The 14,795-nt window shown below is 37.0% G+C and overlaps 1 protein-coding gene across 1 annotated transcript in view; it reads left to right on the forward strand.

The window, feature by feature from the left end:
- Window positions 1–12,162: 12,162 nt before the first annotated feature.
- Window positions 12,163–14,795, forward strand: part of VWDE (von Willebrand factor D and EGF domains) — a gene marked incomplete at its 3' end in the record, with an annotated part of 72,538 nt that continues 69,905 nt past the window's right edge. The window contains 1 exon segment of the mRNA XM_032755719.2: window positions 12,163–12,220. Within this exon segment, the coding sequence (XP_032611610.2) occupies window positions 12,163–12,220 (58 nt within the window).

The following is a 14,795-nucleotide window of genomic DNA, read 5'->3' on the forward strand; positions in this document are numbered from 1 at the left end:
ACCACGCAGGCAGATGGAAGAATGTACCTAGTGTTTGATAAATTTAATAGAGTGATTATAGTTAACAATAACCTACTCGAAATAGCTAGTAGAGAATAATACTAGTATATTCCCAGCATAAAGACAGAAAAATATTTAAGGTAATGGATACCCTAGTTTCCCCAATTTGATTATTATACATTATGTGACATGTCAAAATATCATATGTACTCCACATCTGTACATCTACTATGTTTCAATCAAACAATTAAAAAAACAAAGAAAACAAAAAGCGTCAAATGAAGTGCATTGATATTTCTGAGGTAATCAGTTTTTCAAAAAATACTTAATATAACATTGTAGCTAATACAGTTTCAAAATTAAATCATGGGAAAAAAACAATACCTAATGTTTTAATAAAACCATTTCTGAGGAATTTTTATTTTGGAAAAGAATACTTAGAAGCTGAGAACAAATGTATGATATGCAAAATTTTTTTCCATATTAAAACAAGTTTGTTTGGAGTACACCATGGAAGTTTTTTTTGTTTTTGTGTTTTTTTTTTTTTTTTTTGAGATGGAGTCTTGCTCTGTCACCCAGGCTGGAGTGCAGTGGCGTGATGTGGGCTCACTGCAATCTCCATCTCTCGGGTTCAAGCGATTCTCCTGCCTCAGCCTCCCAAGTAGCTGGAACTACAGGCATGTGCCATCATGCCCGGCTAATTTTTGTACTTTTAGGAGAGACAGGGTTTCACCATGTAGGCCAGACTGGTCTCGAACTCCTGACCTCAAGTGATCCGCCTGCCTAGGTCTCCCAAAGTGTTGGGATTACAGATGTGAGCCACCACACCTGGCTGGAAGTTTCTTAAACAATTAAGCAAAGATTTTTCTTAAAAAAATCTTTTTTTAAGAAAGATTTCACTTCACTTCTAGAAATCTACCCAAAATAATAAACATATAGGTTCACACAAAGACTTACATTCAAATGTTTATATCAGCATTATTCATAATGACCAAAAAGTAGAAAGAACCCAATATTTTCATTAACTAATGAATGAACAAAATGTGATCTAACCATACAGCAAAATATTACTTACCAATAAAAAGGAATAAAGCACTGATAAATCTATAACCCAGACAACATCAAAAAGTGAAAGAAGCCAGACACAAAAGAACATCTCTATGATTCTATCTATATGGAATGTCCAAAAAAAAAGAGGCCAATATATAGAGAAAGATTATTTGTTGCCTAGGATTGGAGCTTGGAATGGGGAGTAATTACAAGTTGGCATGAGGTTTATTTTTAGTGCTGAAAATATTCCTTTTTTTTTTTTTTTTTTCATTTGAGACAGGCTCTTGCTTTGTTGCCTGGGCTGGAGTGCAGTGGCACAATTTGGGCTCGCTGCAACCTCGACCTCCCAGTTTCAGATGATCCTCCAACCTCAGCCTCCGAAGTAGCTGGGACTACAGGCACATGGCACCATGCCCAGCTAATTTTTGTATTTTTTGTAGAAGCAGAGTTTTGTCATGTTGCCCAGGCTGATCTCGAACTCTTGGGCTCAAGTGATCTGCCCACCTCTGTCTCCCAAAGTGCTAGGATTACAGGCGTGAGCCACCAGGCCCAGCCAAAAATGTTCTAAAATTAAATTGTGGTCATGTGTGGTCAGCTCTGTAAGTATACTAAAATTCATTGAGTAATACACCAAAAACAGGTAAATTTTATTTTATGTAAATTGCATCTCAACAGAACTTTAAAAAAATGAGATTGTATATTCTAAAATATCTGGCTCATTTCAAACTGAATTAGGGTGGGTTTTTGGGTCAGCAGGACAAAATTAAATATTCTTATATCTATGAGATTGTTTTGTAACTATAACTATCCATTTCTAGTTGCCAACTATCCATTATATTACAAGTTATAATTATGAGATTCAAAATGCTTTGTGATTTAGAAAGTGATGAAAACATAAATCATATAAACAAAACAGAAATGTCACATAGCTTTACCACCTGCTACAATGTTTTATTTAAGGCTTGTAAAAGAGTAAATAACATTCAAATAAAGCCATGACAGTTACTAGCCAGAAACTTTGATTTCAAAGGCATTTTCTAATGTATACTTCAGATGCAAACAGTGTTACTTTCTAGTATATATAGAGATAGCTGTTGAAAGGGAAATATACATCTTTTCCATCTACATTCAAAGGAACTTTAGTATTCCAATCTCATTTTAAAATCACAATGTGGAAAATGCTAAGTTGAAATAAGTTAATTTCTTTATTAAGAGAGCCATTTAAAAATTGCTTTTATTAAATAAAAATGTCAAAAACAAAACATCTGAAAAGTAATTTCTTAGTCTTCTGCAAAACATTTGGTATCATGGGTTTATTTTTCCACATTCAAATACTCCAATTTTATAGTAAAAAGAGCCTATTGCGATTATATAGTACAATTCTCTTATTTTGCTGGTGTGAAAACAATGCATTAAAGGTTTCTATTAATTTTTTTCCTCATAAATAAAATTTATGTTTCTACTTTTTGGGCTAGCTAAATACTAGTACATTAATGTGTTTGTGGTAGATAGCTGAGGTTTTGAAATCCTAGCTGTGGTAGACCGATAGCAACCTGCTAGCCCCCAATATGTCAAGGTGTAAATCCCAGGAGTTTGTGAATACATTATTTTACATGGTAAAGGAACTTTGCTGATGTGACTAAGTTAAGAATTTGAGATGGGAAGATTATCCTGGATTATTCAGATAAGCACAGTATAAACCCAAGTTTCCTTATAAGAGAGAGAAAGGAGGATCAGAGTCCAAGAGTGATTTAAGGAATAAAACAGAGCTCAGGAAGGAGAGAAGATACTATGTTGCTGGTTTTAAAGATGAAGGAAGGAGCTATGAACCAAGGAAAGCAGGAGGCCTCTGGAAGCTGGAACAGGCAAAGAAAGGAATTTGCTCCCTGGAGCCTTCAGAAGAAATGCAGGCATGTTAACATCTTGATTTTACCAGTGAAATTGACTTCAATCATTTATATTCAATATTGTATTGATAGCCAAAACAATTAGGAAAAAGAAATAAAATGCATCCAAATAAAAAAGAAGTAAAATTATCTGTTTGCAGATGACACATTTTATATAAAAAACCAAAGCCTCTACTAAAAAACTGTTAGAACTAATAAATGAATTCCATATTCCATAACATTGCAAGATATAAAATTAACAAACAAAAATCAGTTGTGTTTCTACACACCAAAAAGTATGAAAAAAATTTTTTAAAAATCCCATTTACGATAGCATCAAAAAATAAAATACTTAGAAACAAATTTAATCAAGGTTGTGAAATACTTGTATGCTTAGAACTATAAAATAATGATGAAAGAAATTAAAGAAGACAGAAATAAATGTGAAGATATACCATGTTCATGAATTAGAAAAATTAATATTTAAAAAATATTCATAATACTCAAAGCAATCTACAGATTCAATGTAATCCTTATCAAAATTCCAATGGTATCTTTCACAGAAATAGAAAAAAAGCAATTCTAAAATTTATATGGAACCACAAAAAACTCCCAATAGCAAAAGGATTCTTGAGCAAGAGGAACAAAGCTGGAAGCATCACACTGCTTACCTTCAAAATACAGTATAAAGCTATAGTATACAAAACAGTATGCTATTAGCATAGAAACAGACATACAGATCATTGGAACAGAATAGACAGCCCAGAAATAAATCCACCATTTACAGTCACTTCATCTTTGACAAAGGTCTCAAGAACACACAATAGGAAGGTATAGTGCCTTAATAAATGATGTTGGGAAAACTGAATATCCACTTGAAGAAGAATGAAATTGAACCCTTATTTCACACTATACACAAAATCAACTCAAAATGAATTAAAGATTTAAGACCTTAAACTACTAGAAGAAAGTATAGAGGAAAAGTTTCTTTCTTATTGTATATATTTAAGGTGTACAACACTGTGTTTAGATATGCATATACATAGTGAAATGGTTACTATAATTAAGCAATTTAACACATTCATCATTTCAGAAGGTTACTTTTTTTTTGAGATGGAGTCTTGCTCTGTCTCCCAGGCTGGAGTGCGGTGGTACAATCTCTGCTCACTGCAACCTCTGCCTCCCAGGTTCAAGTGATTCTCCTGCCTCAGCCTCCCGAACAGCTGGGATTACAGGCACCCGCCACCATGCCCAGCTAATTTTTGTATTTTTAGTAGAGATGGGGTTTCACTATGTTAGCCAGGATGGTCTTGATCTCCTGACCTCGTGATCTGCCCACCTCGGCCTCCCAAAGTGCTGGGATTATAGGCATGAGCCTCCGTGCCCGGCCCAAGTTTACTTTTTTTTTTTTTTTTTTTTTTTGTGGCAAGGGCACTTAAAATCTGCTATTTTAACAAAAATCCTGAAGACATCAGTATTATTAACAACAGACCTTATGTTGTACATTAGATCCCTACACTTGTTCATCCTACATACCTGCAACTTTGTATTCTTTGATCTGCACATCTCCTTATGCTCCCCTCTCCTCTGCCCCTAATAACTACTGTTTTATCCTCTCTTTATTTTTTTAAGATACCACATATAAGTGACATTGTGCAGTATTTTTCTTTTTGTGTCTGGCTTATTTCACTTGGTCTGAGCAATCATTTTTTGCCTATAACTTCAAAAAGTAATTTGTTCATTTTTGCAAGGCATAAAAAGCAAAAACAGACAAATGAGATTACATTGAACTAAAAAGCTTCTGTACAGCAAAGGAAACAATTGGCAAAGAATCAACCTAAAAAATGAGAGAAAATATTTGCAAACCACTCATCTGATAAGGGGTTAATATCTAAAATGTATTAAACATAAGGAACTCAATAGCAATAGAAGAAATAACCCAATTAAAAAATGGGCAAAGGATCTGGATAGACATTTCTCAAAAGATGACATCCAAATGGCCAATATATATATAGGGAAAAATGCCCAGCATCACTAATCACCAGGGAAAGGCAAATCCAATTCACAATGAGATTTCACCTCACATCAGTTAGAAAGGCTATCATCAAAAAGACAAAACATAAAACGTGTTGGCAAGAATGCAGAGAAAAGAAAGCCCTTGTATACTATTGGTTGGAATTTAAATTGTAAATTAAAGCCATTATAAAAAACAGCATGGACGTTCCTCAAAAAATTAAAAATAGACCTACCACATGATCCAGCAATCTCACTACTGGGTATATAACCAAAAGATATGAAATCAGTATCTTAAAGAGATATTTACTCCCCTGTTAATTGCAGCATTATTCAGAATAGTGAAGATACTGAATTAACCTGTGTCCATCAACAGAAGAATAAATTTTAAAAATATGATGTGTATATACATATATATTTACATATACATATATATACAGTGAAATATTATTCAGCCTTAACAAAGAAGGAAATCCTATTATTTGTGACAACATGAATGAACCCAGAAGACATTATGCTAAGTGAAATAAGCCAGGCAGAGAAAAAAATATATTGCATGATCTCACTTACATGTGGAATCTAAGAACATCAGTTAAACTCCGAAGCAGAGTGTAGAATAATGGTTGCTAGGGGTTGTTGGGGTGGAGGAGATGGGTGCTGTTAGTCAAAGGGTACAAAGTTTCAGTTACATAGGATGAATAAATTCTGGGGAGCATGGTGACTATAGTTAATATACTAACATACTATATGGTATACTTACAATTTGCTAAGAAAGTAGATCTTAAGTGTTCCCATCACACACAAAGGTTCACTATGGGAGGTGATACATATGTTAATTAACTTGATTCTGTAATCATTTCACAATGTGCATGTTTACAGAAATGTCATGTACAAATGGGGAGATGTTAGTCAAACAAACAACATAAACAATTTTTATTCATCAATTATACCTCAATGCTGAGAAAAAATATAAGTAGGAAATAATAAAACAAAATAAATGACAAATAATCAACAAAGTAAAGAAAAAAGAAACCCATTTCATACTTCTGACTTCCAGACATATAAAGTAATATGATAAAATAAACAAGTAAAAAGTTGTGTTGTTTCTACAAAATTTGTGGTAATTAGTTAAAATGGCAATCAGAATCTAACACAATGTTCGAAGGACTAAGAATCACCATCTAAGATAATAAATGTATCCTGAATACTAATTTTTTAACCAAGTTAATTGGGGTGTTTCTGTTGAATTGATATTTAATTTAAAGTACAGTAAAATTAGAGTCAAAGTTTCATTTCTTCTTTTAATATGGACATTGTTAGAACTCTGTCCTTAAAAATACTAATCTTAGATTCGTTCACGTCAGGGATACTGCCGGGTGAGTAAGAGAACCACGACCACTATCTGTATAGACCTTATAATCTAGTAAGAAAACAAAAACAAAAACAAAAAAACAGATAATAAGCAAGGATACAGATTGAATATTTAGTGTAAGTTCTAAAATGGAAACAAACAGTTTAATGCTAGAGAATGACCTGGGGTAAGGAGCCAATTTAAACAGGGTATTCAGGAGGTGAAATTCAGCTGAGACCTGTAGGATAAACAATCAATCCTGCCAGGGGCAATGGTTGCCTTCTTTTAGGAACTTTTAGGAACATTCACAAGCCTAGTGAGTTGAAGTATACAGCACATGTGAGAGCTGAGGAGGGAGAGTGGGAGTGGGAGAAAAGCAACGTATTTGAGTTTGAACAGGTAGGCAGGGGCTAGCTGTTGCAGGTAACAGTCCTCTGGTATTTTTACCCATTATCTATGGGAGGCCAGTGAAAGGTTTTAGGGCAGGGACATGGTGTGATTTACAGTTTGAAAGCTCATCCCGGTATTATATGGCAGAGATGTAGATTGGATGGGGCCTGAGTGAAGCTCAGAGAAAAAATATGGTATTTTCTGCAGTGATCCACGTAAGTCATGGGGGAGGCTTGACCAGCAGAGTAGCAGAGAAGACACAGAGCAACAGGTGAGTGTGAGATTTCTTTGGACTCCTTATTCATGGATTGAATACAAAGGAGGAGTCACGAATGAGAGAAGAGGGAGGAGCCTCATGCCGTTTTCCTAGTTGGTGACGAGGGATACTCAATAGTGCCATTTTCCAAAACAGGGAAGACTGAAGGAGGAACCAGGTTTAAAGGGGCTTTCTAGGGACAGCTAAATAAGTGATTTGCTTTAATTCCTTTCCTTTAAAAATTACATTTTTTCCTCCTAATTCTTGATCAGTATGAAGCACATATATCACAGGTAAAACATTCTTATAATGCAGATTTTGGGGCATCCTCTTTTCAACTATCAACTGTTTTTCTTTATTACTATGTTTAATGAAACAAAATTGGTTCTCTCTTCATTCCTATCCAGCTTTTTCTCATTCATTTTCAACACTTTTAAAAAGAAGGAACTTTTAAATGCAGGAAAAGGAAAGAAGCTATAAGAGAGGAAGTTCAGCCTATGAATGAGAATTAGAGATGGGGTATATTTGGCAAATATTACTTCTTGGGCTTCAATACTACTGAATCTTTGTCTTTTCTGTGGCTGTTTTCAGTTACAATCTCTATAACTGTCTACAGTGAAGTTATTAATCATTTATAGGTGGTCATCTGGCTAGTTGGAAGGAAAAACCAATGGTATTACGGACTTTCTAGCACTGAATAATCTTCTTGTGAAACATATTGAGCGTATCATAACAAAATCAGATTAACTGCTGATTTTCTTTCATTCTGCAATGAACACACCATACTTTCCCCTGAAACTTTTTGATTGGATAGCTTCTATGTGGTCAAATGATGAATCCATTTCCTCCTAAACAAACCACTGTAATGTTTCAATACAAATCTCAAGTGCATTTTTCTGTTTCTTCTGGCAAATGCATAAGCACAACCAAATATTTAATAATTTATACTTTCAAACAGGTTTTAGACAATATTCTTTTGGTTGTAAACAACAACAGCAAAACAAATTCAAAGTCACTTAACCTTAATTTATAGGCAGTGTATTGGGGGTATTTCGGGGAACTCCAAGACAGGAAACATAGGCAGTCCTCGAAAGATTCTGGAGCTGTTGAGTGGAAAGCCATCAGGAATTAGCATATCTCTCTTTCTGTCACTGTCTGTCTGTCTCTCTCCCTCCCTCTCTGTCTGTCTCTTTGTGTGTGTGTGCACGTGTGCACGTGTGTGGGTGCTTTTCTCTGTTTCTCTATTCTCACATGTTGTTTCTCACCTCACTTTCATTTTGGTTGTCCACTTTTGTCTTTTTCCTCCCTTAGCTGATCAGTTTTCATTACTTGACCACACTTATAGCCACATTCAGTGAGTCCTCAACGTTGTCCACAGGTTATTGAAAACTGCAATGTAAAGTGAAACAAAATGTAATGAAACCAGTTTTACTATAGAGAAATTGATATCAACATGAGTTAAATTACTATACCATATTTCTGGTCACAAAAACATCACCAACTTCTAAAAAAAGACCAAAATGCTTCTAATATTAAACAGTGAAATAAACTATACATACATTGAATAAAGATTAATGAAAACAAGATAATTATTTACCTCCTTACTCCAGTTCAGGATCACAGGTGGTCAGATCCTACACCAGGAGCTCAGGGCATGAGGTGTAAACCAGCTCTCTTCGGGAAGCCATCCTACCGCAGGGCGCACCCATATACCCAACCACAATCACTCAAGCAGGGCCTGTGTAGACATGCCAATTCACCTAACACAGAGAGTTGAGAAGTGGAGGGAAATGGGAGTACCCAGACAAGACCCACATAGACATGGAAAGAACGTGCCAATTCCACATAGACATTGGCCCCTGCTGGAAATCGATTTTTTCCATCAATGTTATAACAAAGTGACGTTAAACAAAATGACCAAGGACCTGCTGTATGTTTTAGCCTCTGCTTCTGAGTGTACTTGTGTTCAGCTCAAGTAAACCCTAGGAGCAATCCTATCAATTTTACATTTCTGGAAAAGGGCTCACTCATTTAGTAAAACATGGGATGAAGAATTCATATGTTACATAAATACATATTTTCCAGGAAGGTTACTCCAAACTATGCAGACACTGTAATAGAGTAGTGCCAAGAAATGATGCACCTTTATATAATAAGATATAAGAGAAAGTATAATTATGTAGAATATTACCCTTGTTCTAATAACAGTAAACTGTTACATTCAACCATAATAGCTACTCTGGACAAAATGCTATTCTGAGTTCTCTTTCTCCAGATGCTCTTCCACGCTCACAGCCACACACAGGCATGCACACACACTTTTGATTCTTTAACTCTACGGGGTACTATTATTGTCGTTTCTATTGTACAGAAAAATGAGGTTAAGAGGAGTTGAGTGTGCTGTTCAAGGTTACACTTCTGATAAATAGGTAGCAGAGGTAGAATTACAGCCCAGGTGTTTTTAACCTAGGGTTTGTGAACTTAATCACTGGGTTTTTCTGCCCCTTGAATTTGGTATTTTTTTTCACTCAAGCCCACATTTTGTAAATTAACCTGACAAAAACTGAGTTATCTCCTTTTCCTAGAAAATTATCATTTGAAAATTTTCTCCTATTAATCTTTTCTTTTAATTTAAGCTATACTGTACTTATTAGCACTTGGCTTCATTTCTTCTTCCCTCTGACATTCTTATTATTTGTCTCAGTGATATTTACTGCATTTTACAAGTGCTGTCAGTCTCTATATTGCGGGGTACCATGCATCCATTGTTTTTAATGTTCAAAAATATAAAAAAGAATCATACCAATTTTTGATTAACTTCACGAGACATAGATTAAAATATTTTTATTACTTTTTGTTTTTCATACAGTTCTATAACTAATTTTTTTTTTTTTTTTGATGGAATCTTGCTCTGTCACCCAGGCTGGAGTACAGAGGAGCTATCTTGGCTCACTGCAACCTCTGCCTCCTGGGCTCAAACGATTCTCTTGCCTCAGCCTCCCGAGTAGATGGGACTACAGGCAAACGCCACCACACCCATGTAATTTTTTGTGTTTTTAGTAGAGATGGGGTTTCACCATGTTGGCCAGGCTTGTCTTGAACTCCTGACCCCAGGTGATCTGCCTGCCTCGACCTCCCAAAGCACTGGGATTACAGGCGTGATATAACTAACATTTAATTGGTACATTCTTGCAGATCCAAGCCAGGTTACCGAGACTTGAAAAACAATTCTTAAGTTGCTTTTAGTTTTTTCCATCTTAACTTACTTGGAGGGAAGTTAGGTTTTGGTACAAGTCTATTGTAAACTCATAAACGCATAAACAATTGAAAACTGAAGAAAAAAATAAGGCCCACAATACTTGAAATTGTATTTTGATGGAAGTCAGATAAGTAATGTTGTCCTCCAAGAAAGTATAAAAGTTTACTACATTTGTATAGATACTGCTAGAAAATAAATTCACAAAAGACCTGCTATGATTTGATTCACATCAAATTACTTTGTTCCTGGTGATTTCACAAATAGATTGACAAAACTGACATTTAATTTCTGTCTCTGTTTTATTAGAATTTTTAAAGCAGAAACAAAAGACTTACTGTACACTAAGAAATCTCTGGGTTTTCATTGTGCCTACATTATATTGTCCTTCCATACTTAGGCCTTAAGATAAAAATCACCTGCCTACTGTCCACCAAAAAGTAATATTTTATTTTTAATCCAGAAAATTGGGTGCCCTTGCTGCATTTGAAAGAGGGCTACACACAAGTATTGTGTACCAAAAAGAAATTATTTTCCAATATGGGTTAATATTTTTACTATGGAGATGATAAGTTTTAAAATTTTATATGGTAATTTACTTTTCAAATTAAAAATAAAGAATTATATACAATTAAAAAAATACTTGTTTATGCATTTGGACACCTCCTGTTTCCACCACCACGCCTAGGCCAACCTTGAACCTCCAAATTTGTGGGTGGAACCTTGGTGCCCACTTGGACCCCCAAACTATCCTCTTCAGGTAAAGGCTGTGTGAGAACCAAGTGCAAGGTGATGGATGGGAGACTCAAGGAATGAGACAGCCAGGGAAAAACTAGGAGAGTGAGGTTTCGTTTTCAGACATAAAAAGATGTATAATCAGTTGAAAAAAGGACCCTGTTCCTCTGCAGAGGCAACCACACTTCTGAAGACCTTAGACCTGGCATGCTGGCTCACGCCTGTAATCCCAGCATTTTGGGAGACTGAGGGGGAAGATCGCTTGACTCCAGGAGTTCAAGGCTCCAGCGAGCTGTGATTGTGCCACTGCACTCCAGCCTCGGTGACAGAGTGAGACCCTGTCATGAACAAAACAAAACAAAACAAAACAAAACAAACAAAAAAACGAGGTTGGGGGAAGACATTGGAGCCCTCTGAGCTCCTAATAACTCCCAGGTCAACCTTGGGAGTCGTGTGGCCATGTGCTAAAGCGTCCTGGGACAACTGTAAGAGCTCTGGGAATCACTGGCAAATACATGTGACAAACCTCATGGTTTGGCTAGTGTCTAAATGCAGTCCTTTCCACTTCTGAAAACCTGTCACAGAGGCAGAAGAAAGGGCATCTACTGTTGCAACGTTAGTGTCTACTCCCTCCTCCTGTCGTTCATCACTGAGATCTAAGGTGACAGGAGCATCTTCAGCGCCTTCGCCTTCGGGTGCAAACCAGCAGCGCCAATTACGCGGTTAGGAATCCGTCTGCAGATACAATCATGGGAAACTGCCCCTTCCAAAGGAACCTTGTGAGGCTTCTTTTATGGGAGGTCCATCTGAGCAGTTTCTAGGATTACCAAGTTTTCATACAGCCTCTGTTAGAACAGCAAGACGCAGGGCGCCGAGAGCTGCATCCCTGTAGCTTGACTCCTGGCTGTGCGACTGCACGGTGACATCCAAGGCGGCGGAGCCACTGCCAGTACACGCTGGGCTATGGGGACAGGTTGGGCGTGGCCTTCAGGTCAGCCGGCCGCCAAAATGGGAAGGGAGGAGTGGCAGATGGACTGTGCGAAGGCTCTATCCCTAAAAAGGACTGGCTGCGCCCCAGAACGAGGACGCGGAGCTTCCCTGTTCCAAGCAGGAGCAGACTGAGAAAATCCAAGAAAGGAGGCCCGAGGTGCTGCGGTGGTCCCATCCTCCTGGCACCCGCGGCCCGGGCTCTGCGACGCCCTTCGCCCCACCCGCGGAAGCAGCGATGCCTGGCGGAGCCTGGGCGCTGGCGACCGCGCTGATGCTTCTGGCCCCGGGGGAAGGTCAGCGAGGTAGGGCGCGCGGGGGTGGGCGCGCAGGGGCGCCGCGTGGGCGGTGGAGGGACTAGCCTAGACTTTTTGGATGACTTGGGGAGCGTCCCTGTGCGTTTTAAGGCAGCAAGCGATGTTTGTTCCTCACCCACCTCCGCTCTGTCCCTCCGCTCTGTCCCTCCGGTGTCTTTGAAGTGGTCGATTTCCAGCCTGTTACTCTTCAGTTTTCTTTTGCGCACATGTGGTTGTTGCCTCCTCTTACTCTACGATCGTTGGTTCTGTTTTTGGTTGTTTCCTGCTGTTATCCTGCTCTTTGAGGTCATTGTAATTTACTGTAAGAAACTTTCGCCGGATCTGCAACGTATGCTAGCCGCAAGTGGACCTGAATTCTCAGAACAGAGTTGAATTCCATACTGCACGAATTCCACCTCCAACCCGACCCTCAGAAATAATTCATTGGTGAACATTTTATCCCTACAATAAATCACCAAGTTAAGTTTTGTATATCCGTATTATACTGTATTATGGTTTTTGTATATATATGTTAGAATCAGTTTTGCTACTGTAAAAGAGGTCTCTGTGGAGCGAATACTCCCTTCCTACTTCTTTAATCCATGACAAAGAACACTTAGTTTAAACTATAGTGAAGTTAAACCAAAACTACTTTCATTAGCCCTTCCTGCTTGTTTTTTGTGTTCATACAGATAGGAATATTAATGAAAGGTGACTTGTTCTTATATTGCAAGTTTCCTTAGGTTTTTCAGAAATAAGTCTGATCTGTGTTCAACCACCTGCAGCTTGAAAAAACATTACGTACAACATTTATAACAGTCCAGGGTATAGTTTTGTCTTATCATTTTTTTATCTTAACCCATTTTACTGATGTAAGTTTGCTTTGTAAAAGGGAAATACAAACACTATCCCATACAAAACTTAAAAATAAAATATTAAAATCAAATTTATTATTTTCTGCAATGATATTTTTTCTGGTCCTTCTTTGGTTTGCTTACAGAGTTACTAAATCTTTATGAATAACTTTAAAAAATGCTTGTAATAACAATTAGTTAGATACAGTTACAGTTAGATAAATATTTCCAGGAAAAAATGACCAATGTTTATAAAGGAAGATGATTTCGTGTTTACTATAGACCACATAACCCTTTTTTGCCTCTATATAATAGCTTTGTAATCTCTCTACTGAAGACAAATATTACCCATTACCAGGTTTTAAGTTCATAACATTGGTAACACTGATAAGTTCTTTATGTTAATGGAGTAAAACTAGAAGACGAGGTGAATGGAAAATACATTTATTGAGACTTCTTTTTTTCAAATAGCTTTATTAAGATGTTCATATACCATACAAATCACTCACTCAAAGTGTGCAACTCTATGGTTTTTCATTTTCACAGATATGTGTATATTCAGAGTATATTTACAGGTATATGCGACCATGACCACAGTCAATTTTAGAACATTTTTATCAATCAAAAAGAAATACTATCCCCTTGGCTATCATGCCCCATGCCTGCTATCACCCTCCCTTCCTCCCCAGCGATAAGGAATTACTAATCTACTTCCTGTCTCATCGCATTTGCCTATTCTGGAGATTTTATATAAACTGAATCATATAATAGGTTGTCTTTTGTTACTGGCTTACTTCACCTAGGCACAGTGTTATCAAGGTTCATTCATCTTGTAGCATGTACCAGTACTTCATTTCTTTTTAAGATAGAATAATGTTCCATTGTGTGGATATACTATATTTTGTATGTACATTCATTTGTTGATGAACATTTGAGTTGTTTCCCCCATTTGGCTATTATAAATAATGCTGCTATAAAGCACCGAGGTACAAGTTTTGTTTGGATGTATGTTTTCACTTCTCTGAGATATATGCCTAGGAGTGGAAATGCCGGATCATAGGGTAAATCTATGATTACTTAAGGAACAGCGAGGATGTTTTCCAAAGTGGCTGTGCTGTTTTGTATTTCTGCAACAGTGTATAAAGCTTCTAACTTCTTCATGTTTCCATCAACACTTTTTATTTTTATTTTTATTTTTTTGTATTTTTTTATTATACTTTAGGTTTTAGGGTACATGTGCACAATGTGCAGGTTTGTTACATATGTATCCATGTGCCATGTTGTTTTGCTGCACCCATTAACTCGTCATTTAGCATTAGGTATATCTCCTAATGCTGTCCCTCCCCCCTCCCCCCAACCCACAACAGTCCCCCGAATGTGATGTTCCCCTTCCTGTGTCCATGAGTTCTCATTGTTCAATTCCCACCTATGAGTGAGAACACGCAGTGTTTGGTTTTTTGTGTTTGCGATAGTTTACTGAGAATGATGTTTTCCAGTTTCATCCATGTCCCTACAAAGGACATGAACTCATCATTTTTTATGGCTGCATAGTATTCCATGGTGTATATGTGCCACATTTTCTTAATCCAGTCTATCGTTGTTGGACATTTGGGTTGGTTCCAACTCTTTGCTATTGTGAATAGTGCCGCAATAAACATACGCATCAACACTTTTTATTAACTGACGTTTGGATTCTACCCATCCTCGTGGTTGTGAAGTGG

The sequence above is a fragment of the Hylobates moloch genome, unplaced genomic scaffold (assembly GCF_009828535.3).
Source record: "Hylobates moloch isolate HMO894 unplaced genomic scaffold, HMol_V3 SCAFFOLD_1, whole genome shotgun sequence".
NCBI lineage: Eukaryota > Metazoa > Chordata > Mammalia > Primates > Hylobatidae > Hylobates > Hylobates moloch.